The sequence below is a fragment of the Sus scrofa genome, chromosome 16 (genome assembly GCF_054392235.1).
Source record: "Sus scrofa isolate SSC_HxYL_T2T_F1_AM1 chromosome 16, Sscrofa_HxYL_maternal_Yorkshire_Landrace_v2.0, whole genome shotgun sequence".
In the NCBI taxonomy this organism is placed as follows: Eukaryota; Metazoa; Chordata; class Mammalia; order Artiodactyla; family Suidae; genus Sus; species Sus scrofa.
The window spans coordinates 78,967,978-78,990,776 of record NC_139398.1 but is presented as its reverse complement, the minus strand read 5'-3'; the positions used below and the strand labels follow the sequence as shown (position 1 = coordinate 78,990,776).

The following is a 22,799-nucleotide window of genomic DNA, read 5'->3' as shown; positions in this document are numbered from 1 at the left end:
ATATTTTTTTTAAATGTGGGGGCAGAGAAAGAAGAAATGGTAATTCAAAAGCCAGACAGGATGTGCTAAACAGACAAAGCATGAAGGGTATTCAGATTAATTTAAAAGACTCAGTCTAATTAAACTGCTAATTCTAACATGGACTCAAGCATGTAGCTTCATGGCATATCTGAGTATGCAGACCATCATTTAGTCATAGATCTTTGATGGGGAAAGTTGCTGAGACATCCTGCACTGCTCCCTCCTGCAGTATGGATGGTCTTCCCTGGGTGTACTGCGTGTCAGTCCCGACCACTGGTCCTAACCACAAGCAGGCAGGAAGTCAGGGGCAGGCTCAGCCATGGTGGAGCCACCCCAGAGACATGTCTTGTGTGTCCCACTCTGCTGTGGTTGTTGTAAACCAAATAGTTTCTGGTGGGGCCAGTCAGGGCTCGGTGACGCAGCATGAGCCTTGTGCCAGGAATAAATGGCATGACTTATCTAAGCTAAGTTGGAACTTCAGAAGCACTGTGGAATCTGTACCCTTATGTGGAAACCACTGTTCTTAGTTCTTTGGCACTTTAAATATTCTTTCCTATTTTAGTGAGAAGCTTCTTGGGAAGCACTAAGGCCCATTCCAGCTTTTCTAACCAAAAACTAGGACTTCTTTTCAGTGTTTTCTGCCTGAATAGTCTGTACTATATGCTTTAGTACATACATACATTTTTTTTTCTCTTCCAATATTAAATGTCTCTTTCAGAGAAAACTTCTATCCTAAAAAGAGGGAGGACAAGCTTCTCAGTCATTCAGAGTAATTTTCTCATTCTTTGGGGGCCTCTGAAGCACCATTTCTTGAATGGCAGTAACACTTCATCTACCAAAAGCAGTGGGGTAGACCAGATGATTTCCTGTGACTCCTTCTAGCCCTCAGATCTGTGAGTGTTTGTGAGTGGCTATGCATATGGGAGTGCACTGAAGTTTAACAAAGATAACAGATTGTTACCCACTTCATGACAAGGGTTGGGAATGACTTCTTGACCCACCCCAGGGCTGAGAATCCAGTTGTGAACATAGTTAGCACTCCGATAGAGACTTGGGTTCATGATACCATATTTCCTCATGGTCACTTAAGGATACAGGAGTAAATTGAAGGGGAAATTTGGGGCTTTGGATGAGGAGTCACGAGGTCCACTTGGCAGATCTGTATTTAATGTGGCCTAAGACCATCCACTTAGATTCTTCTGGGTTAAATTTCCTCTTGTGAAATGAAAGGTTTGGGTTAGATCAGGAATTATGGGCTGGTAGTTGACCAAACTGGCTAGCATTCAGTGTTATAATTTTGTGGTGGTTGTTGTTATTAATGTGGAAAGCTTTTAGAGGAGGTGAATAATCCCCGTGTTTCCCTACTGTCTTTACCATTCCCTATTGCAAACCCCCACTCATACCACTCACCTATATTTGCACTATTAACCTTTATAGACATTTGGGAGTAATCTTAAAAAAATGGATATCACGGTTTTAGCATTATCTTTTCCACTGTGAAAACTCTGGAGGGTCAATGTGAAAAGGTATTTTTAATAGACTTTGGAGATTAAAAACTATTCCACTAATTACAATGGATTGATATTGGGGGGGGGAGGCAACCTAGGAAGACACGCCAGAGAAATTCCAAACAGGTTTTAAAATGGAAATGGAAAAGCTGGATCAGTCTACTTGCTTTCAGGTGCCTTTTCTTCATAGTCGTTAGTTTGTTCTGAACAATGCCAAAATGGTCCTAATGGCCCCAGTCACAGGAGCTATTACAGGTTGTCTTACTTGGTTATATTCTTTTCTGCTTTAAATTGTTAATGATTCAGCATTTCACGGTTTGAGTCAGGTGCTCTCAGAGGGCTCTTCTCTTAAAGGTCACTCACTCTCCAGAAACCCACATCCAAGATTAAGATTGCAGATTTTGCTCAGTGACCTTGGGAGAATAATTGTTTATTAGAAACAGGGCTCAGGGGACACTGCTCTATGGCAGGAGACTCCTGGTTGGCAAATGCCAGGAAAAGAAGAGACTGGTGGAAAACAAAACAAAACAAAACAGGATTTCTGAGAGGGGTGGGGACCATGGGATTGAGGCTATCTTTAACAGAGGGTTGTAAGTTGCTAATGAAGAAGGTAGACCATTCCTTGTGTGCCAAACATAGCTAAGATCTACCTCTCCAGACCCTAGGAGCTAAACCCTATTATCACAAGGTAACCAGTGAGGAAACTGAGGCTTAGAGAGTTGAGGTAAACTGTCTATGGAAGACTGCATTCAGAGTTTGCATAGTATTTCAGGAAGAGCATGTAACTATTCTCTGCACACCGGTGCCTAATGAATGATTTATGCATTTTATTCATTTATTATGATGTTATGATGTCTGAAAATAAGTTCCCAGTCAGTCTTGACATAAGGACCCTTTTTTCACCTGCATAGAATTGTCAGTATGAAATTTACAAGGCTGAAACATCCACATTCCAAGAAGAAGTGCAGGTGGATGCATGATGCTCTTTTTAAGGACTTTTTAAAGAGAGATCATTTTATGACATTAATAGAAACAAAAAGAGGACGAGAAAAGAAGAGATTCTGTGAACCAACTGAACAAGAGTGATGAGAAAGTGGAATATTAATGTAGTTAGCAAACCGGTATGCATTTAAAAATAATTGGATGCTGTTTCCTAAGATGCAGTGGGAGGCCAATAGAGGATTTATTGGGGTTTTTTTCTTTCCTACTTGCAAACAGCAAGTGGATGATTCATGTACTGGAGGAACAAAAAAAAACAATGTGTTTTTTTTTTTAATTTTAATGACATGCAGTTACCAACTTAGGTTTCTATTTTTATCATACCCCATTCCCTGAACATGTTTTTCCCTTATTTAGGAAACCTGCAACTACAAATAAGTTCAATTCATTTTCCTACCTTTTTACTAAATACAGAGAACAATGCCTATATAACCATGCCTGGAGATTATTTTCAGCTAGATTGAGAGCAGTTCACATAGACAGTCCTCTGGTATTTGCATCATGCAAAACCAGATTTTTTTTTTGCAGGGGGGAGGAGTGAACCCGAGGCATATGGAGGCTCCCAGGCTAGGGGTCCAATTGGAGCTGTAGCTGCTGGCCTATGCCAGAGCCACAGCAATGCCAGATCCGAACCTACACCACAGTTCATGGCAATGCTGGATCCTTAACCCACTGAGCAAGCCCAGGGATCGAACCCACAACTTCATGGTTCCTAGTCGGATTCCTTTCCCCATCACCACAGTGGGAACTCCCAGATTTGTTTTTTACTCATTCTGGAAGATGTTTGTTTTTAGGATTTTTTTTTTACAATGTAAATTGATTATTATATCCCAAGACCAATAATTTTAGGATTGGTGTAGAGAAAAATTGTTAATTCCTTTCATGTTGCTTGGAAGGAGTGGAAACTAGGAGAAGGGCTGTAAGTCTAGGACCTGTTTGGCATGATTTAAGGTTTCCTCTTGGAGGCCATGTATATCTAGGACGAGAGCCATAGCCAGGAGAGACGAGAGAGACAAAAGTGGGACTGAACACAGGTCTCTCTGCTCGCTGCTTGAAAATCAATACCCGAGAGGCAGTTGTTGCTATAAAAGAAAGTTGTTTTTAGTCAGAGTGCCAGCAGTCTAGGGAAATGATAAATTCCATATCCCCCCAAAGCCAACTCCGAAGATTCTGCTCAGTCAGGAAAGTTCTTTTTTAAAGGAAAAAAAAAGAAGTCATCTCAGTTAATCATTGAGACAGGGAGTCAGAGTCATTGCCATCTCCCACAGCCTGCAGGGTCTTCAGTCAACTTCTTGTGATCTTTCTTCGATGTTATCTTCTTCACACAGTTTGTCCACACCATTTATTCACCAGATTCTGGAAGGGGACTCTAGGGGAGGGTGCTGGTCATCTGATAATTACTTAATCTTCATTTCTATTTCTTTGATCTACAGAGAGAATCAACAGGTTGGGCAAGGTATTGTGTGAGCAAAAGATTTGATAGATGTACCACAGAGCAGTAGCACATGCGAGCACCTGATTGAAAAGTTCGTTACAATGTAGCCTTGCTAAATTGGCAAGAAAAAGGTTTTTCCTGCAAAGGGCAGCTTATGGAAGTGTCAGCTATGCACCGCCCCCGATGTTGTGTTGAAATTGCTCCTGTAGTGAAGTGGGGAGGCGAGCTGAGAATTGGAACTTGAGTCCGGTCCTTGGTATCTAACAAAGTGCCTCCAGAACCTAAGTTTGCAAAGCTGACTCTGAGTCGGCATTTTGCCTCTCCTCCCATAGTGCTGGAAAAGTTTATCTCCTTTTAAATGTTTCTCCTGCCTTTCTTGCCTGCCTCCTTCATTTTCGCTTCAACCACTGTCACCCAGGCCCTCTCTAATCTCACTTATTCCCCCTGGCCTCAGCAGTCTTGGCCTTGCCCACCAACCTTTCTTAAGGGCTACTTTAACGTGTCACTCTCCTCCTCAAAATGGTCATCAATTCCTGATTGTTGACTGTATGAGGACGAAACTCCTCTGCCTCACTTGGAGGGCTCCCTACTGCAGCCGTTGCTCCTCTTGCCCACTTAACTTTGCACATTCTCTAAGGAATGTCCCCCCAATCCCCTTAGGGTGATGTATTGTGCTCCTGTGATCTCCATGCTTTTGGGGCCCTTGCTTAGTAGATCTTTGACTTTCATAGAACAAAAGATGGAGGACACAATAGCCTGTGTTACCACAGTAAGCTGCCTGTCATATGTTGAATTTTGACTTTCACAGAGCCACTGACTAAGGCTTCAAGTTATTCTGTAGTGACTGCCAAGTCCATGTCCCCATCCGTTTTCATTGTAAAAATGTACTGTCTTGTCTTTAATTCTGTTACTATTTAGAAAAATAAAACATCATTTAGTATTAATGATGCACAGCTGAGGTCTCAAGACTGCTGAGGCAAAGTGGGGCATCTCTAGGTGTGTTGACGAGGGGTATTCTCTCTTGGGTCCTCTTCGAATTTAAGCTAGCTGATTTGTGAAATTATAACGGAAAAGAGCGCAAGGAAAGGACATAATGAAATAGAGAAAATGTATCTTTGAAGACTGTTCAAAAGGGATGGCATAGTAGGACTTATGTTTTGTAGTATCTTTCTGGCTTTTATCCATTATTCGAATTGCTTACATTATGCTGACACACCTTTTAACAAGTGGTTCGTTGAGGAAAGACGGCCTTAGAGGCATCAAAAATGGGTAACTTTTACCACAGTTCTTACCTGTCACTTCACCACTCCCTTCCGTCCTTTAGGAAACTATTAGTCGGGGCTTGTTTGATGTACCTTCTCCCGGAAGCTGTCTTTCATTTGTGTTTGGATTTTTGCCTCTTTCTCAGTTTGGGCTGCTGAGAAATGACAATAGCAGAGATCAACCCAGTTAATGTTTTCTTGTAAAACAGTTTTATAGGTATTTCTTGCCAGTGAGGTAAATACATCAACCAATAATTTAATTCCTTCCACACAGGGATAACAATGTACCAGAAAAGTATCTGCTTTGAGGGGACATAAGGCTATTTTAGCTCGTTATCTCAGAACTCTGGGACTTAACTTTGCCTCCTATAAATTAAGTATTTTGAAGCTTTTGAAAACTCTGTTCTGCATTTTGTCAGGGTACGGAGTGCCTTCCGTTTACTACCCATTGGGCATTATAGTTTATTTTGTTCATTCTCAGTGCATCTCTTTCAAGCTTAAAGAGCTTCGAATGAGGGTTTACATGTCTCTATTCTGTTCCCTTTAGGTCTGTCTTGATTTTGATCGTCTATCATTCCTTTGCCCTTGTGTTTTCTGCCTGAGATACCCTAATGAAGATGACATTTTATAAAATGTAGGGAAATGTAGTGATTTGCATCTTCTTTTGTACCATCCCAGAGGGATAGGATAGCGATTCTTAGTCATTAGAGGTATTTGGAATTTAAATGCACAGTTAACAGTCGATCATAATTTAGTTGTCCAGACATTAGAGTAGGTTTCATTTATGTTGATGTTAGCATTCATGTCTTTTAGGTAATTGACAGAAGAGTATAATTTCCTCTCAAAGATCTCTGTAAGGGAGGACACTTGCCAATGCAATTATATTTCCAATTTCCCATTTCTTTTTCTTTAACCTCCAATAATTCTGCTGGACTTTTAAAGAAAAGCATGATCTCATATTATTTTTATATCTATCCTTAGTCAATGCTAATTTTAGTTTTTAATGCTTCCTCTTTAGTATTTCTTCTTCTATTGATTTGGTAGGAGTTACCTTTAATCACTTCAAAGTAAGTAATGCATTAAGGCCACCCAAGGCTAGCCTATATTTGGAAAAAAAATCACTCCATTTAAGAATTAATTTAACAAGAGCCTGTTACACTTTTTACTTTGGAAATTCACCAGGAATTTTTTTTCCCCACCTCCATGAAAGCATTTATTATCCAGAATAAATTAGGCCTAATTTTAGAGAATGCCACAGTGAGCAAAACTCCCTTAAATTTCCAGAAATCGCCATGACGCTGACTATAATAATAATAATGTTTAAGCATCCCAGGATTTGGGCACCGAAAGGGAATGGGTGGGTAGCACTTGTAACTAGAAGGCCATCTCTACACTTCGGATGTCGTAGAGCCGCTTAAGCCGTCACATGAGGCACAGAAAGGGAGCTCTTGTTAACTCTGGCCAAGGGATGCCGTCTTTCCTGGATGGCAGGAGTTTGAGTCTGTGTTATGTCTGTGACCCTCGTGACGAGCACAGCCCCCGGTGGTGAACATGGAGAGGCGGGCACGGAAAGACCACGCAGACTGTGCTGTTCTGACAAGAAAGTGGAAACCCAGATCTGAGGTACCTCTTTCAAGATTCTCTGCTGAGAAGGGCACTAGAGAAATTGAGTAGAAGCTAGAGGCGGAGGTGTGGTACCAACAGACCTTTTATTTTTATTTGAGACAGGCAGTAACTATGATGCAGATGGTACCCACAGGAGGGTAATGATGCCAGAGAAAGAGGGAAGCAAGACCTGAGGAGGAGGAAAGGGTTCATGATGCAAAAAAGTGTCTGTCCGTGACGTCAGTATCCAGATTATGCATTTCACGCTGTACCCTAAGATGTTTTAACTCTTAGTGGCTTCCTTACCTCAAAACTGCACTCCAGAAGATGTCTGTGGAACAAGGCCACCCATGCCTGGCTGGGTACGAGTAACTGGCATTTGGGGATCTTAAGAGCTGTGGAGAAAGTGGTAAATGATCAAGTATAGCACAAAGCAAAAGAAATCTGTGGGGGTAATTTGTCACCTTGGTGGCAAAATATGAATACTTTTTTTTTTTTGATGAGCAGCTATTGAGTTTTCATTCTCCTCCTAGAGCAACAGAAACCTAGCAAATTGTTTGCAACTATTATTTTTCACTATTTGGCCTATTTATATGTAGGAAAAAAAAAGAGAGGTTGTTTCTGACTTTTACTAATAACAAAGTAAAATCATAATTTTTTTAAAAGTCTGAATTGTTACCTTACAACCGAGCAATCCCACTCTTGGGCATATATCCAGATAAAACTTCCCTTGAAAAAGACACATGCACCCATATGTTCATTGCAGCACTATTCACAATAGTCAAGACATGGAAACAAAATAAATGTCATTGACAGATTAATGGATTAAGAAGATGTGGTATATAAACACAGTGGAATACTAGTCAGCCATAAAAAGAACAAAATAATGCCTTTTGTAGCAACATGGATGGAACTAGAGACTCTGATACTAAATGAAGTTAGTCAGAGAAAGACAAATATACTATGATATCACTTATACCTGGAATCTAGGATGTGACACAAATGAACACTTCCACAGAAAAGAAACTCATGGACTTGGAGAACAGACTTGTGGTTGCCGAGGGGGAGGGGGAGGGGGAGGGAGTGGGATGGACTGGGAATTTGGGGTGAATAGATGCAAACTACTGCATTTGGAATGGATAAGCAGTGAGATCCTGCTGCATAGCACTGGGAACTATATCTAGTCACTTGTGATGGAGCATGATGGAGGATAATGCGTACACTTTGCTGTACACTAGAAAATTGACAGAACACTGTAAACTAACTGTAATGGAAAAAATAAAAATCCTTAACAAATAAAAACGTAAATAAAAATACCTGAGGATAGGAATTTTGTCCTACTCATATTTTCTGAAGACCTTTTTTAAAATGGTCCCAGACACATGGAAATCCTTGGATGTATACATGTTGAGTTGAATTGAATTGGGTTAAATGAATACAATGTCAGTTTAAAGGGGGGCTTAAAATGAATACAGTGAAGGAACACACTGGTATCCATTGGAATATGTGTCCACTTTTTGGGGCCAATTTTCTATGTCTCTGTTAGTATATCCTTAGGCAGCATAGTGCTGTCTAGATGGTGGAATTAAATTTTAATTTTCGTCTTCATATAATAACAAAAAAAAGTCTGAGTTGTTTCTTAAAGCAGACGCCTCCTTTATGAAGAAGTAACACAAAGCAATACTCTTTTTGTTCGCCAAACCATGACAGCTACCACCGCGACAGCTGGAATATGAGCCATTGTAAGTCAAAATTCACAGATTCTCTTGCTGGTGGCCTTCAGGTCTGAGAAGGGTGATTTTATTTCATTCTATTTTAAATTTAATTTTATTGGAGTATAGTTGATTTACAATGTTGTATTTGTTTCAGGATACAGCGAAATGAGTCAGTCATATGTATAAATATATCCATTCCGTTTTCCCTTGTAGGTTATTAGAAAATACTGGGTATATTTTCTTGTGCTACATAGTAGGTTCATGTTAATTACCTATTTTATATGGTAGTGTGTAGAACCTATCCTCACCATCCCAATTCTTCACTCCTGATAGTTTCACCTATGGTAGCCATAAGATTGGTTTCGAAATCTGTGAGTTTGTTTCTGTTTTATAAATAAGTTTTTTGTATCATTTTATTAGATTCCACATAGAAGTGATATCATATGATATTTTTCTTTTTCTTTCTGACTTGAGAAGGGCAATTTTAAATAAACACATGTGGCATATTTGAAATGAATTACAGCCAAAATGAGTATTGAACCCACTTACAACAGAACATTATTCTTCGCACTCTTTTATGGAAACCTCTGTGTTTGTGTGTGTGTAAAATATTAAATTTATAGCAAAGTTACAGACAAAATTTCTTATCACTCTTCCCTCCCTTCCTCCCATTTTTTTCTTCTCTATTTCTTTCCCTCACCCTCTGTTTCTCTCTTCCCACTCTGTGCTCTGTATGATTCAAAAAAATTGAGAGTATGGTGAAGATAAGATGTCCCTTTGCTCTTAAATATTTCAGTGTTTATTTCTTTAAAAAATATCTCATATATGCAGAGCAAAATAATTAAACTTTAGGCCATTTAAAATTGCTACAATTCTATTATCTAATCCACAGTCCATATTCTGACTTTATCCATTGTCCCCAGAATATCCTTTGCATGTTAAAGTATTTTTTTTTTTGGCTCACCTATGAAGTTCCCAGGCCAGGGATCATTGAATCCCTGTCACCTGTGCCACAGCTGTGGTGATGCTGAATCCTTAACCCCCATGCCATAGTGGAAACTCGCATGTTTAAGCAGGTTTTAAAGTATTAAGTGATGTTATCTGTGGTCCGTTAGTCTCCTTATAATCACTCAGAAACTTTTTTTTTCATCTTTTTAGGGCCATGCTTGTGGCATATGGAGGTACCCAGGCTAGGAGTCAAATTGGAGCTGTAGCTGCCGGCCTGCACCACAGCCACAGCAACACAGGATCCAAACCACATCTGTGGGCTACACCACAGCTCACGACAGCATCAGATCCTTAACCCACTGAGTGAGGCTGGGGATTGAACCTGTGTCCTCAAGGAGTCTAGTCAGATTTGTTTTTGCTGAGCCCACTGAGAAACTTTGAAAGAAGTCAGGGTGGTTGCTCTTCTGTAATATCCATCTCAAGACTAAAGATGAGCTGTGTTAGCATTCTCCCAAGTGTGCTTCACAAAATGCTTGTTCCAGGAAATGCTATAGAAAAGAAAGATTTTGAGTTCAGGGTTGGGGACAAACTTATACGACATATATGCCACCCTTCTTCCATTGGTCCCTTGGATATTTACAAAGTGCTTTGGCTTATAAAAGGCACTTACATACTCGGATCATTCTTTAACTCAGAATTTCTCTCATTTACCAGGTGATCTGACCACTGTCCTCAGCTTCCTACAGCATTTCATTTGGGAAATGCTGTTTGATATTTTCACAGTATTTCACTTTAAAAATTCATTCCTCTTTTATGTTTTTTAAATTGTAGGCTCGTCAACTTTCTGTTGGGATACTGATAATGACTAATATTTTATAACAAAAAAGTGTAAGATCTGTATTTAACATATGTCTGATTTCTCCTATACCTGCGTTCACAGATAGAAGTTTTGTGACTTCACGGCAGCACCTTACTGTGAGAGACAAAATCTAGTAAATAACGAAATCATTTGTTTCTCACTCACCTGGAATACGGTGGCAGAGGTGGGTGAGGGTTCTGCTCCTTATTTAAGAACTCGGGTTGAAGGAAATGTTGCCATTTGTGTTGTAGTGGCTTCGCAAATCACCTTGGGCGTTGCGTCTAGCCAGAAAAGGGGGAGCAAGAGAGTACAAAGAATTGTGAGGGAAATTCACGTGGAACTGGCCTATTCTTTACACACATGTTCCACTGATGAGGATTCAGCCATAGGACCTTGACCGTGGAAGACTGGATGTGCTATTCCTGGCTGAGTGGCGGCTTTCAAGCAGCAGCTCCAAAATAGGGAGAACCTCAATTTTTGTTGAAAAACTAGCTCTCTACAAACCTGTATTTATGCATATGTAAGTGGTGAGTGTGATTTTTCTCACTTTGTGTTAATCGTAAGTTATCTCATTTGATTCTTACATGGACTCTGTTGGGATCAGTAGGGCAGGTATAAATCCCTTAATTTACAAACAGTAATGCAGTCCTGAATTAAATGATTATAGTAGGATAAATAGATTCTGTGTGTCACATGTGTTAGGAGGGGTTTTAATCAATTATTTTTGTAGTTGTTAAAATATTGTTAGCCTGAATTACATTTTTTAGGGGAAATTCACACTTTCCAGAGGAGAGGTTTTTTGAACTTGGAACCTTCTTCTAATTTACTGAGAAATTATCAGAAGTGCCCCAGGCTGCTCTCTGTTGAAAGAGTCTAATAAAAAAGGTTTATTTGAAAAAAAAAAAAGTTGAAATAATTTCTATTCATTGACTGACAGTGGTCAGAGTAGGAATATTAATGAGGCTAAGCTCATTCTGCTGCAGGATGGGCTGGTAAATTGAAAGATGAATTGTTGGGACAAGGCATAGCAATTCTCTTTGGAAAGGGGAAAGATGGTGAACTGGTATCCCAAGAAACGATCCTACCAGAGTTAGAATTCAGGCTTCTTTTTCACTAAAAGAGGCGGGCGTGTGGCTGGTTGCTGCACACTTCTTGGTGCTTCAATCCTTTGTCCTTTGTTCGTGCAGCTGTTCATGTTGGTCTGGTCACAATGTTCCTATAAACCTCCGACAAGACAACTATTATTCTCTATTCTGCAACTTTTTTTCTCTATGTGAATGGAGGAGTGTTATGCATTTAAAGGTCAGAGCCATGAGAATGGGCTATCCTGTATATTTCAGGCTAAGGCAACATCCTATTACAAAGGTGCAGAGCCAGCATGACGAAGCACAGGCAACAGAGCATAAAGGTAAGAGCTAAAGGAATAGATCCAATGTGGGGTCATATTTGTTCTTTGTAACAGAAACTGTGTGGCCTTTGAATCTCCAGCTCTTATTTTGGTCACATATTGGCCAGGTAACAGAACCAAAACTGATAATCACTGAAAAATAATGATATAAAGGGAAAAAAATTTAAGCTCATCTTTCCAATAGTTTCCTGTAAGATACCCCTATCTTTAAACCACTAAAATAGAGGGTAAACATTGTAGGGGAAAATAATTATATGTAAAATCCCAAGCCACTACTTTAAAAAATAAATCAGTGTTATGGGGATAATGAGGTTAATAGCTACTATTTAATTAAACTTTAAGATAATTAGTTTAATTAATTCATTTGATGAGCATCGAATATTGCCAACATTATTCTGAATCTTTGGAATATGGTATTAAAACGTGGAGGACGTAATCTAATGATATTCAACACTGGCTGTTTGCATTGCAAAATAAATTTGGTATTTAATGGGTGTTGAACTCCCATTTACGCTGTAAAACCTATTCTGATTCTTGCAGAAGGCTTCTCCCTGCACACCTCCAACACCACCACCAACACCCCCCCACACACACACACAAACACCCCCAAAGGCTAACCCATTTGGCATTTTCACAACACAGTATTTCTCCTTAGAGTGCATATCACACTTATAAAGTAATGATTTTTCTCATTTATGTAATAATATCGGCCACTCTTCTCTATATGATGGTAAGTTTCATGAATCTAAGGACTTTTTCCATCTTAATCACTACTGAACTCCCAGAGCCTAGTGCATGGCACATTCAGGAGATTCTGGGATACAGGAAACTCTTCTCACTGAAAACAAACCCAGCAAAGCACTTGGGAATGGAAATGCTTGTGTCCTTATAGTCATGCTCAGTGAACTGTGAATTTAAGTACCTGCTCCCTAGCAATACTGTCTACTAGGTACCCTCATACCCTCATTGATATAATTGTTTATACAAATTAATTTTTATTACTATATGATCTTGAACTTCTACTTTTACATATATAACCAAAAGGAGTGAAAGCAGGGACTCAAATAGATATTTGTTTACCAGTGTTCATAGTAGTGCTATTTAGAGTAGCCAAAAGGTAGAAGCAAACAAATGCCCATTGGGGTAAACAAAATGTTCTGTATACATACAGTAGTATGCTATTCAGCCTTTAGAAGAAAGGAAATTCTGACATACTGCAACATGGATATACTTGACAATATTATGCTATGGAAAATAAACCTGTCACAAAAAGACAAATCTGTTTCTACTTATATGAGGTACCTGGCATAGTCAGATTCATAGCAGAAGGAAAATAGAATGGTGGTTTCCAGTAGTTAGGGGGTGCAGACTTTCACTTTCACTGGCAAATCTCTGGATGTGGATGGTGGTGATAGTTGCACAAGAGTGTGAATGTCCTTTTTTTTTTTTTTTTGGTCTTCTTAGGGCCACCTGTGATATATGGAGGTTCCCAGGCTAGGGGTCCAATCAGAGCTGTGGCTGCCAGCCTATGCCACAGTCACAGCAACACAGGATCTGAGCTGTATCTGTGACCTACACCACAGCTCACAACCAGCTCACAACTGGATCCTTAACCCACTGAGCAAGGCTAGGGATCAAACTTGCATCCTCATGGATGCTAGTCAGATTCATTTCCAATGAGCCATGATGGGAGCTTCGAATGTTCTTAATACTACTGAACTATTATTCACTTCAAAAGATTAAGATGGTATATTTTATGTTAGATGTATTTTTCCACAGTTTAAAATCATGTATTTTTTTTAAATTTTGTGTCCAGCATTATACACATCCAGCCTCAAGTCTAGACCTCTCTAACCCTATTTCTATCAGTAAGTTCCTAGTGTGTAGAAATTCTGATACATCTACTTTTTTTCAAAAAAGCCTCTCCTTGAAATTTTCCCATTACTTTCCATAAATGAAAGAATCAATCCCTTCTTATGTTTCAATCTTTGTCACTTGCTAGCTATGAGCTCTTTGATATCAGTTTATTTTCTCTTGGCATCAGTTCTTCACATGTAAAAAGGGAACATAATCTATTGGTTGTACCACCCAGAGGATAAAACAAGATGTGGAAAAAAAAGCTTATAAAGTTCTATACAAGTGAGAAATAATTTATATTTTTACCATATATAAATATGATACGACGTATGTAATCCTAAATAATAAAATAAAACCCCTTGTAATACTATCATCACAGAGACTACCATTTTATGATTCATCCCTTTTTTAATCCATTAAATCATCAAATGTCTGCTTTGTGCCAAGTATTTGCATCCACTTCCATTCCATCTACTTATCTGCCCAAAAACCTACACATTCATTATTTTATTCAGTTAGTCTTTTAACATTCAATTATTAAGAGTACCTATCATGTGCCAGGCACTACTCTAGTTTCTGAAGATGCAAAAGAAAAGACAAAAAAAAAAATCTGCCCTATATTGAGCTTCCATTTGATGATATCTATTAAGCAAGGTAGAAAAATACATATGGTATTTTAGATATTGATAATTGCTAAGGAGGAGAAATAAATGTAAGATGGAAAACGTCATTGGTGGAATAGATTTAAAAGTTTAGATAGTCCAGGAAAAGCCTCATGTAAGTGACTTTGAGTAAAGACCTCCAAGAAGAGGGGAGATAGATATACAGATATTTAGGCCAAGAGCATTGCCTTAGCGGGACTGGAACCTGCAAAGGTCCTGAGTCGGAGTGTGATAGCAAGTTCAAGAGACAGAAAGGAGTGTTCTGTGTGCCTAAGGCAGTGTGATGACAGATAGACTGAGGACAAGATCAGAGAGTCAGCAGGACCAAATCATGGAGTATCTCTACATTGGAAAAGTCAGCTTTTCTTATTTATTTTGCTCTTCTTTAGCAAAAGAGCATTGACCAGATAACTTACTGATCACCATGGCTGTGGCTGCTGTGATGACAATGCAGAGAAGAATGGCAGGGGAGAAAGAGAGATGAGGTAGGGGGCTATTAATAATCTAGGTGTGAGATAACGATGAGGTGAACCAGGCTGATGGTAGAGTAGGGAGGAATTATTTTTTAGAGTTGGAAAATTTTGTTGCCAGATAGGATGCTGGTTTTGGGGAAAAAAAAAATCCAAGGTTATACCAGGATACCAGTCTCTTTATCTTGTAAGTTCCTTCAGAATTATCTTAGTACAAAAAAAAAGAAAAAAAAAAAAACCTGGGTGCAAATAACAAATGCTGCATTGTAAGGGCTTATTTTAGGCTTACAGTATCTATTGTTTTTTATTTACATTATTTTGTTCTTCTTTAGCAAATAAAATTATTATATTATGAACAAAAGCAAAGAGTACTAAAATTTGGGCTCACTCAGCTCTAGAGCCCATTCTAGGAGCCACATTTGTGGGCTGTTGTGTTCCCTACAGGTATTGGTGTTTGGAGCTTGAATCTAACCCTTTCATTTTATGTTCTCGATGGAAATCGTGACGAATACCTGCTTTATGCTGTCTTCCAGGATCCTACAGGCTTATATTTATTCCCTCTGGATCGCAAACGAATTGTTGCAATAATAAAGAAGTTTAGGGCACTACATTAATTTACCCAAGTCACATTAAAAATGCTATCTTCGAGTTCCCATTGCGATGCAGTGGAAACAAATCCTACCAGTATCTGTAAGGATGTGGGTTCAATCCCTGCCTTGCTCAGTGGGTCGAGAATCTAGTGTTGCCGTGAGCCGTGGTGTAGGTTTACAGACACTGCTCAGATCCTCTGTTGCTGTGGCTGTGGTGTAGGCCAGCAGCTGTAGCTCCAATTCAGCACCTATCCTGGGAACTTCTATGTGCTATGGGTGCAGCCCTAAAAAAGAAAAAAAAAAAAAAAAGGTATCTTGGGATTCCTGTTATAGTACAGTTGGGTTAAGGATCCTGTGTTGTCTGCAGCAGCTTGGGTTGCTTCTGAGGCATGGGTTCGATCCCTGGCTCAGGAACCTCCATATACTGCAGGTGCAGCTGAAAGAGAAAAAAAGAAAGTATGTTAAACATGGTATCTTACTTAACCAAATCATAGAGTACCCTAATTTGATCAGTACGTAATTGGTATTTTATGTTTATTTTTCTTATTTTAAAAAAATATTTTAAAAAAATGGAGCTCCCATTGTGGCTCAGTGGACTAAGAACCTGGTTCGGGAGGCTGGGCACAGGGCATGGAAAGTTTAATTACAATTTACCCATGAGCATTAGATTTCAATGTGAATGTAGTGCTTTGCTCAGATAGTATTCATGAGGATGTGGGCTTGATCCCTGGCCTCATTCAGTGGGTTAAGGATCATTTTTTAGATTCTGTATATAAGTTATATAGATAGATAGGGAGATAATGTCTTTCTCTGTCTGACTTAATATGATAATCTCTAGGTCCGCACATATTGCTGTAAATGGCATTATTTTATTCTTGTCTGAGGAACATTACATTGTCGATGGACATTTTAGGTTGTTTCAGGTCTTGACTATTGTAAATAGTGCTGCTCTGAACACCGAGGTGCATGTATCTTTTCAAATTAGAGTTTTTGTCTTTTCTGGGTCTATGCCCACAGGTGAGATTACTGGATTATATAGTAGCTCTGTGTTTAGTTTTTAACGGAACCTCCATACTGTTCTCCATAGTGGCTGTTCACAAGATTTTTGTGTGAAGCAGAGGAATTAATATAAGGAAAGTATGTAGCACAGAGCAATACAAAGCATTGTATGTGGACAGGTTATGATTTTTGTTCCAGTCTTAAATTCTGAGGAAGCGCATGAGAGCAAACAAAGACAAGGGCTGTGGTGGAGTGGCTCTCACCTCCTGTAAGTAGAGCAGTATGCTTTTCCAGTCTTGCATGAGCCGTATCACTGGAATTTGAGATACTGTTTCAGTAGTATAAGTTATAAAATACACTGAGAGTAAATAATAAAATTCTCCAAATAGTCTCCCACCTTTCCCTCCCATGATATCATCTGAAAATAATGGCAGTGGGGAAACCACAGAAAAAAAATCTCAGGAAGAATTGAGCTGGAGGTATCAAAAAAGCCAGGATAGAGGTCAAGGCAATCAGGCTTGTGAATTGCTTGCACCTTTGTAGCGGTTCTGAACATTTCTAAATAAAAGTAATGAGGCTCTCAAGTGAGAAATTGGTGTGGCTGCAGAGCGAAGCTGGCTTGAACACTCCTCTCATCATTATGTAAGTGGCACTGGGTTAAAACACACACACGTCCTCTTAGATTCCTAATCAAGTTGGAGAATCATTTTTCACTCTTTGGGCAAGGAAAATCAAATCAGTCTTGAGCTTTCACACAGAATGCAAGTACCCATCTCTACCCTGGGAGAGATGTGGTTTGGGAGGCTGGGCACAGGGCATGGAAAGTTTAATTACAATTTACCCATGAGCATTAGATTTCAATGTGAATGTAGTGCTTTGCTCAGATAGATGCCTTCATGTAAGCATGCATTTCTATGTTTATCATCAAGAAATATCTTTAACATTTTTTACCTCTATATGCCACAACTGGTTAGGTTGCCAGCGTCTCTGTTAAAGGGCACACTTTGTTATAGAAGTCAGAATCATAGCAACTTACAGCTGAAAGGGATCTGTGAAGAGTTTGGTACTTAACAGTTTAGGAAGTGCAGTTCATAGTTATGATTGTAGTTTTAGAGGCAGTCGGCTCTGGAGTGGATTCCAGTTCCACTACTTAAGGCTCTTTGACTTTGGCCAAGTTACTTAAATCCTCTCTGCCTCAGTTTTCTTATCCATAAAATGGAATAATAGCAATGTACTCCTCTTAGGGTTGTTAGAAGGACTTGTTAAATAGACCAAGCTCATACTGCTTACCATAAAACAGGCCAATCAATACGCAGACAAGAGACAAGGTGTGGGGGCAAGGAGTGATGACTTTATTTGGAAAGCCAGCAGATGGAGAAGATGCGGACTAGTGTCCCAGAAAAACATCTTACCCAAGTTAGAATCAAGCTTCTTTTATGCTAAAAGGAGAAGGGTGTGGCTGGTTGTTTCAGGCTTCTTTGTACTGGAATCCTTTATCCTTTGTTTTTGCAGCTGTTCAAGTAGGTCTGGTCACAATGTTCCTATAAACCGCCAAGACAATTGTTATTTTCTGTTCTGAAACTTTTTTCTTTATCTCTGCATGAATGTACAAGTGTTATATCTTTAAAGGTCAGGCTTATAAAGCCGAGCCTTAGAGAATGGGTTATCATTTACATTTCAGGGTAGAGGGATCATGCTTTTACAAGGGTGCAGTGGCAGCATGATGAAGCACAGACAACAGAGCATGAGGGGTGGAGCTAAATGAATAGATCTCACATGGCATCAGGTGGGTTCTTCTCTGTTATAGACTGAATGGCGTGATCTGTGTAAGACACTTAGCATGCAGTAAGTGCTCAGTGTATATTTTGTGAGCTATCATAACCATTTTTATCATCTCTTTTAGCTTTTACAGCTTGATAAAGTGTACATGGTTTTTATTCTTACTTACAGCTATTAAGCCAAAGGATCAGGGATGTCCTATTACTTAAGTAATAAGAGTGAAGCAGGAATCAAACCCAGGGGTGTCTCATTCCAAAACCCAAGCCCATAGGCAACCGGGTGCTTTTCGGATACTCTCCAGGAATTTAATCAACGTTTCTTAGGTGTTCATCTCATACATTCTGTGCTCTTCTCTGTCCTCAGCTGTCCTCTGCCAATAGTAGCCAACGAAAGGATGGCAAAGTTCCTTTCCAGACTTTAAGACCTTCATGAGCTCCCTTGTGTAGTTTTTTTTTTCGGTCAGAAACGAAAGTAAAAAGCTTACCAAGATGTATACAAACATAAGAACCAAGAGAGAGCTGAGAACCAGGTTTAAAGGAATAATGGGACAATCACTTTTGTGTCTTGAGATTCACTTGCAAATCAAGGTCAAAGTTTTTAAATGTGTGTCTCATTTTAACTCACATACCAAGTAGGTTGTCACTCAAAACCTAAACCTAAAAATTGCAGTTTTCAAGAGCTATCATAGTGCGGTGTTAACCATAAAAAGTAATAAAAATTAAAAACAGTCAGTTTAACTTATAATAGGAGTATATTTTCTAAATTCAGTTGAAGATGTATTGACATGTGTTTAATTAGTCAGTTTTCCAAATTCAGTTCACTAAAACATGTAAGCAAAAACAAATTTCTCTGATCTAACTTTAGGCTGCTAGAACTGTGACTTAGGAAATTTTATGGACTTTAAAAGGTGATATACAGTTTTAGGATGAAAAAATCTTATTTGTTTTTAATTTCTCAAAAAGGGAATTCCAGTAACTAAAACTAAGGTACTCTGTTCATGGCACCTAGCTACACATAGTATAATTTATTGCGTTCTTAGCAACCAGCAATCTTATCCCTGTAGGTAACAAACTCACCAGCCATTTTTGTTAGGAGTTGTTGTGGAGTTGATAGACATTCATGAGTGCCACCTGCTTCAAAAGACTGATATTGTAGTAAAAAAAAAAAAAAAAAAAGAAGAAGAAGACTACGTGGTATCGGAAAGGTTAACTATGACATCATCATGCAACTTGGAGCCAAGAAATTCTGCACTTGGCCCTGGAATTCATCATGATAAGAAATATGACACTTGGAGAGAGGGGTGTTTACTGGAAAAACAGGATTCCTGGCATTGTTCTATCTCTGGTCTTATGTGGGACTTGGACAAGTCTCTCTTCCTCTTATCAATATTGGTTCTCTTGTTTTTAAAAGGGAATCTTTCATTGGAATCTAAAGTGAAACTGATCTAGGGTGTATAACGCAAAACACAAATGTGCTAAAAATGGCCCTTTGAAAATCCCTTCACATTAGAAATTTACATGTCACCTCTCCAGGAGTCTGAAATAGCCAGTTTATTCCTCCAGTATTAAAACAGGTAATAGTTTCCTGGATTAAGCTAGATGTAGTAGTTGGCTTATGTTTGGGGGTAATCATATGACATATGTATCATTCAATGCCAGAATAGTATCTATCTGGCAGACAGTGTGTGAGAAAGATGTGGGAAATAAGATCATTTGAATGTTTAGTGGCTGAGATTGAGTTGTTTAGGTCAAGTAATTGCTGTTGAGTCTATATAAGTTAAATATGTTTTCCCTATAGTAGAAGAGGCAGAGAAGGGGGACCAAGGGGAGTAGATGCTTCCAGTATCCAAATGGACCATGTCTTCTTTCTTCCAAGCCTTTGACTTTATGGTCTCTCTTCTGGGAGCACCGCTCTGCTTGACTCTTTCTTTACTTCCTTAGCGCCCATCCTTCCACTCTCTCTTAACATAGACATCCCTTCTTCTAGGAAGCCTTCCTTGACCCCATAAATCTAAGCTAGACCCCTCTCTTAAATGTTTTTATGTCATCACAGATGTTTCCTATCAAAGCCTTTCTCACACTGTAGTGTCATCGTTAGGTAACCTGGCCCTTTGCCACTAAGAGAAGAATTCCGTGGGAATCAGGATCTTATCCATCTTGTGTATTGAGCTTCTTTTGTATCAGACACTGGGGCAGTGGAGATAGAACACTAACGTGTGTTTAATAAATAAATGCACAAATAGGTTTAAAAAAAAGTTAAATTCAGGAGATAATAAAATCTTCCAGGTCTAATCTTTAGAGAAGAATGCTGAGGAGGATCCCATAACAAATACAGATGTTAAGAAGTCCCTTTAAACAAAATGTCCTTTTCTTTTCTCACAGATATTATAGTCAGTGGCATCAGATATGCTATAAGGCTCTAAGGTAGATTCTCATAGAGTCTACAAATTCTGGATTCTAGGCTAATGTTGGCTAAAATAAGACTATAAAGACAATTTGGGCCACGTTTATGTGCATGGTTTGGCACACCAGTCTCTGGGTGATTAGAGAAGGGGCTTGACCTGGTGGTAAGTCAGGTTGGAGTGCACAGGCTTGTAGGTATTGAGATTCAGTGTCCTAGAGGTGGAGCTGGAATTGTCACATGAGGTAGGAGTCACGGCAGGGACCCAAGCAGATGATGTGGCAGGTAGGGCAAGTCTGTGAGGCAGGGAGAGAAAGCAAGTTGTAGCTGTGGTGGGCAGAATGCCTTCCAGTGCATGGTGAGAAGGTTCAGGAATTCATCTAGAAATGAAGACTCTTAAAAGTATCAGAAGTCCTTCAAAAGTTTGGGTAATCAGGGATCTGCATTCAAATAGCGACCAGCAGTGGAAAGAACGAAAAGCTCAGGAATAAAAAGACCTGACTTCTAATTCCAGCCTTGGCTAGTTACCATTCTTTGGCAAGTCACCTCTACTTTCTAGCTCCATTCTCTCTACCTGCAAAATGAGGGTATTGGGCCACCCTCTTAATTTCCAGTCTTGGTTTGTCTCTAGACCACAGGCAAGGGGATGCCATGGTAGCTTGTTGGTCAAGGCTTTGAAGCAGGGGTCTCCCACACTTCCATTTTCTGCTTATGACCCAAGTCAGGCTCAAGTGTGGGCAGTCTGGAGCCTAGAAGCAGGGGAGAATAAAAAGAGTTGAGAAAAAGTGGGGGCCATAGGGGGGTGGACAGTCTCTAAATTAACAGCTCCTCAAAGGATCCTACATTGTAAAGTCAAAAAGAAAACCAGTGGAGTGGAGGGAGTTACTTATATTGAACAATTGTTATCAGTATTTCCTTTTTTATGATATATTTGGGCCAAGGTCTGGAAGAGTCATTCAGAAAACTGCATGGGAACATCCACGTGAAAGAAGGGGTTCGACTTGTGCTGGGGTTCGACTTGTGCTGTTGGGTAACTGTCCCTGGAGAAGGTAAGATTGTATCTGGTTCTGCAGGGAGGGAAGGACTTTGACCTGTGTTTACATGGTGGGAATAGTGGTTGACTGGGTCTTGCAGATTGAGTGAGCACATACCTTGAGCAAAGAATCAGAGCTTTATATATCCAGAGTGATGAATTTAGATGCATTGTTAAACTTTTAAAAATTATAAGCATTCCCATTTATTGAGCACTTGACAGTTGCCAGGCACTGTGTTGTTGTTACCAAAACAAACTTGGTTCTGCTCACCCAAAGTGCAGTAAAACCAATGTACTGACACCAGGTTGTGGTGAAGGGAAATGCAGCGTTTATTGAAGGGCACCAAACAAGGAGAATGGAAAGCTCATGCTCAAAAGAACTGGGTTCCCTGATGTTTTCAGGGAAGGGGTTTTAAAGACAGTGTGAAAGAGGACTCTGCAGGGTGCATGATAAGCTCCAGCACAATTCTCAGATTGGTTGACATCAAGGTGAAGTTTCAAGTATCATCAACCCTCTGGTTTCAAGCAGTCTAAGGACTATGCTCTTGTGGTCAGTAGTTTTCATCTGGCAGGGGTCTACTTCCTATAAAAACAACTTAGAAATGTGTCAGGCTTTTATCTCTATCTTTCAGGGAATTGTGAGTTCAGTGATTCTGCCATGTGGTGGATTTATGGTCTAAATTGTGACCAGTTTCCCAACCCAAAAGCTATTCTTTGTTTCTCCATCCTCACATATCCTAACCACTAACTTTTGATCTGGCTTTAAAGAATTAAAGGAGGCCTAGAAGACTAAAGCACAAATCTTTTATTTCAAGGATGGGCACACAGGAGCTTGTATACAGTTTCAATCCTTCCTTTTCTATAATACTTTTCAATCTTTTTTTTTTCCTCAAATAATTTCTTTTTTTTTTGTCATTTAGTCTTTTCTAGGGCCCCCCCTGCAGCATATGGATATTCCCAGGCTATGGGTCTAATCGGAGCTGTAGCTGCCAGCCTATGCCAGCAACACAGGATCTGAGCTGAATCTGTGACCTATACCACAGCTCACAGCAACGCTGGATCCTTAACCCACTGAGTGAGGCCAGGGATCGAACCTGCAACCTCATGGTTCCTAGTCGGATTCATTAACCACTGAACCACAACAGGAACTCCATAAATTAATTGTTTTATTTTTAAATGATTTTTATATTTTACATTGTAGTTGGTTTACCGTGTTCTGTCAGTTTTCTGCTGTACAGCCAAGTGACCC

The 22,799-nt window shown here is 39.5% G+C and overlaps 1 protein-coding gene across 7 annotated transcripts in view; it reads left to right on the top strand.

The window, feature by feature from the left end:
• The window catches only part of SGCD (sarcoglycan delta), a 1,031,224-nt gene that overhangs the window by 638,490 nt on the left and 369,935 nt on the right, over nt 1-22,799 (top strand). Inside the window, exon 1 of one of the 7 annotated variants that reach the window (XM_085001530.1) lies at nt 11,662-11,760. The exons of the other annotated variants lie outside the window; for them this stretch is intronic. Within the exon in view, the coding sequence (XP_084857656.1) occupies nt 11,731-11,760 (30 nt within the window). The 5' untranslated portion in view covers nt 11,662-11,730. Of the gene's footprint in view, nt 1-11,661; nt 11,761-22,799 lie in introns of those variants that run through there. 7 annotated transcript variants of the gene reach the window in all.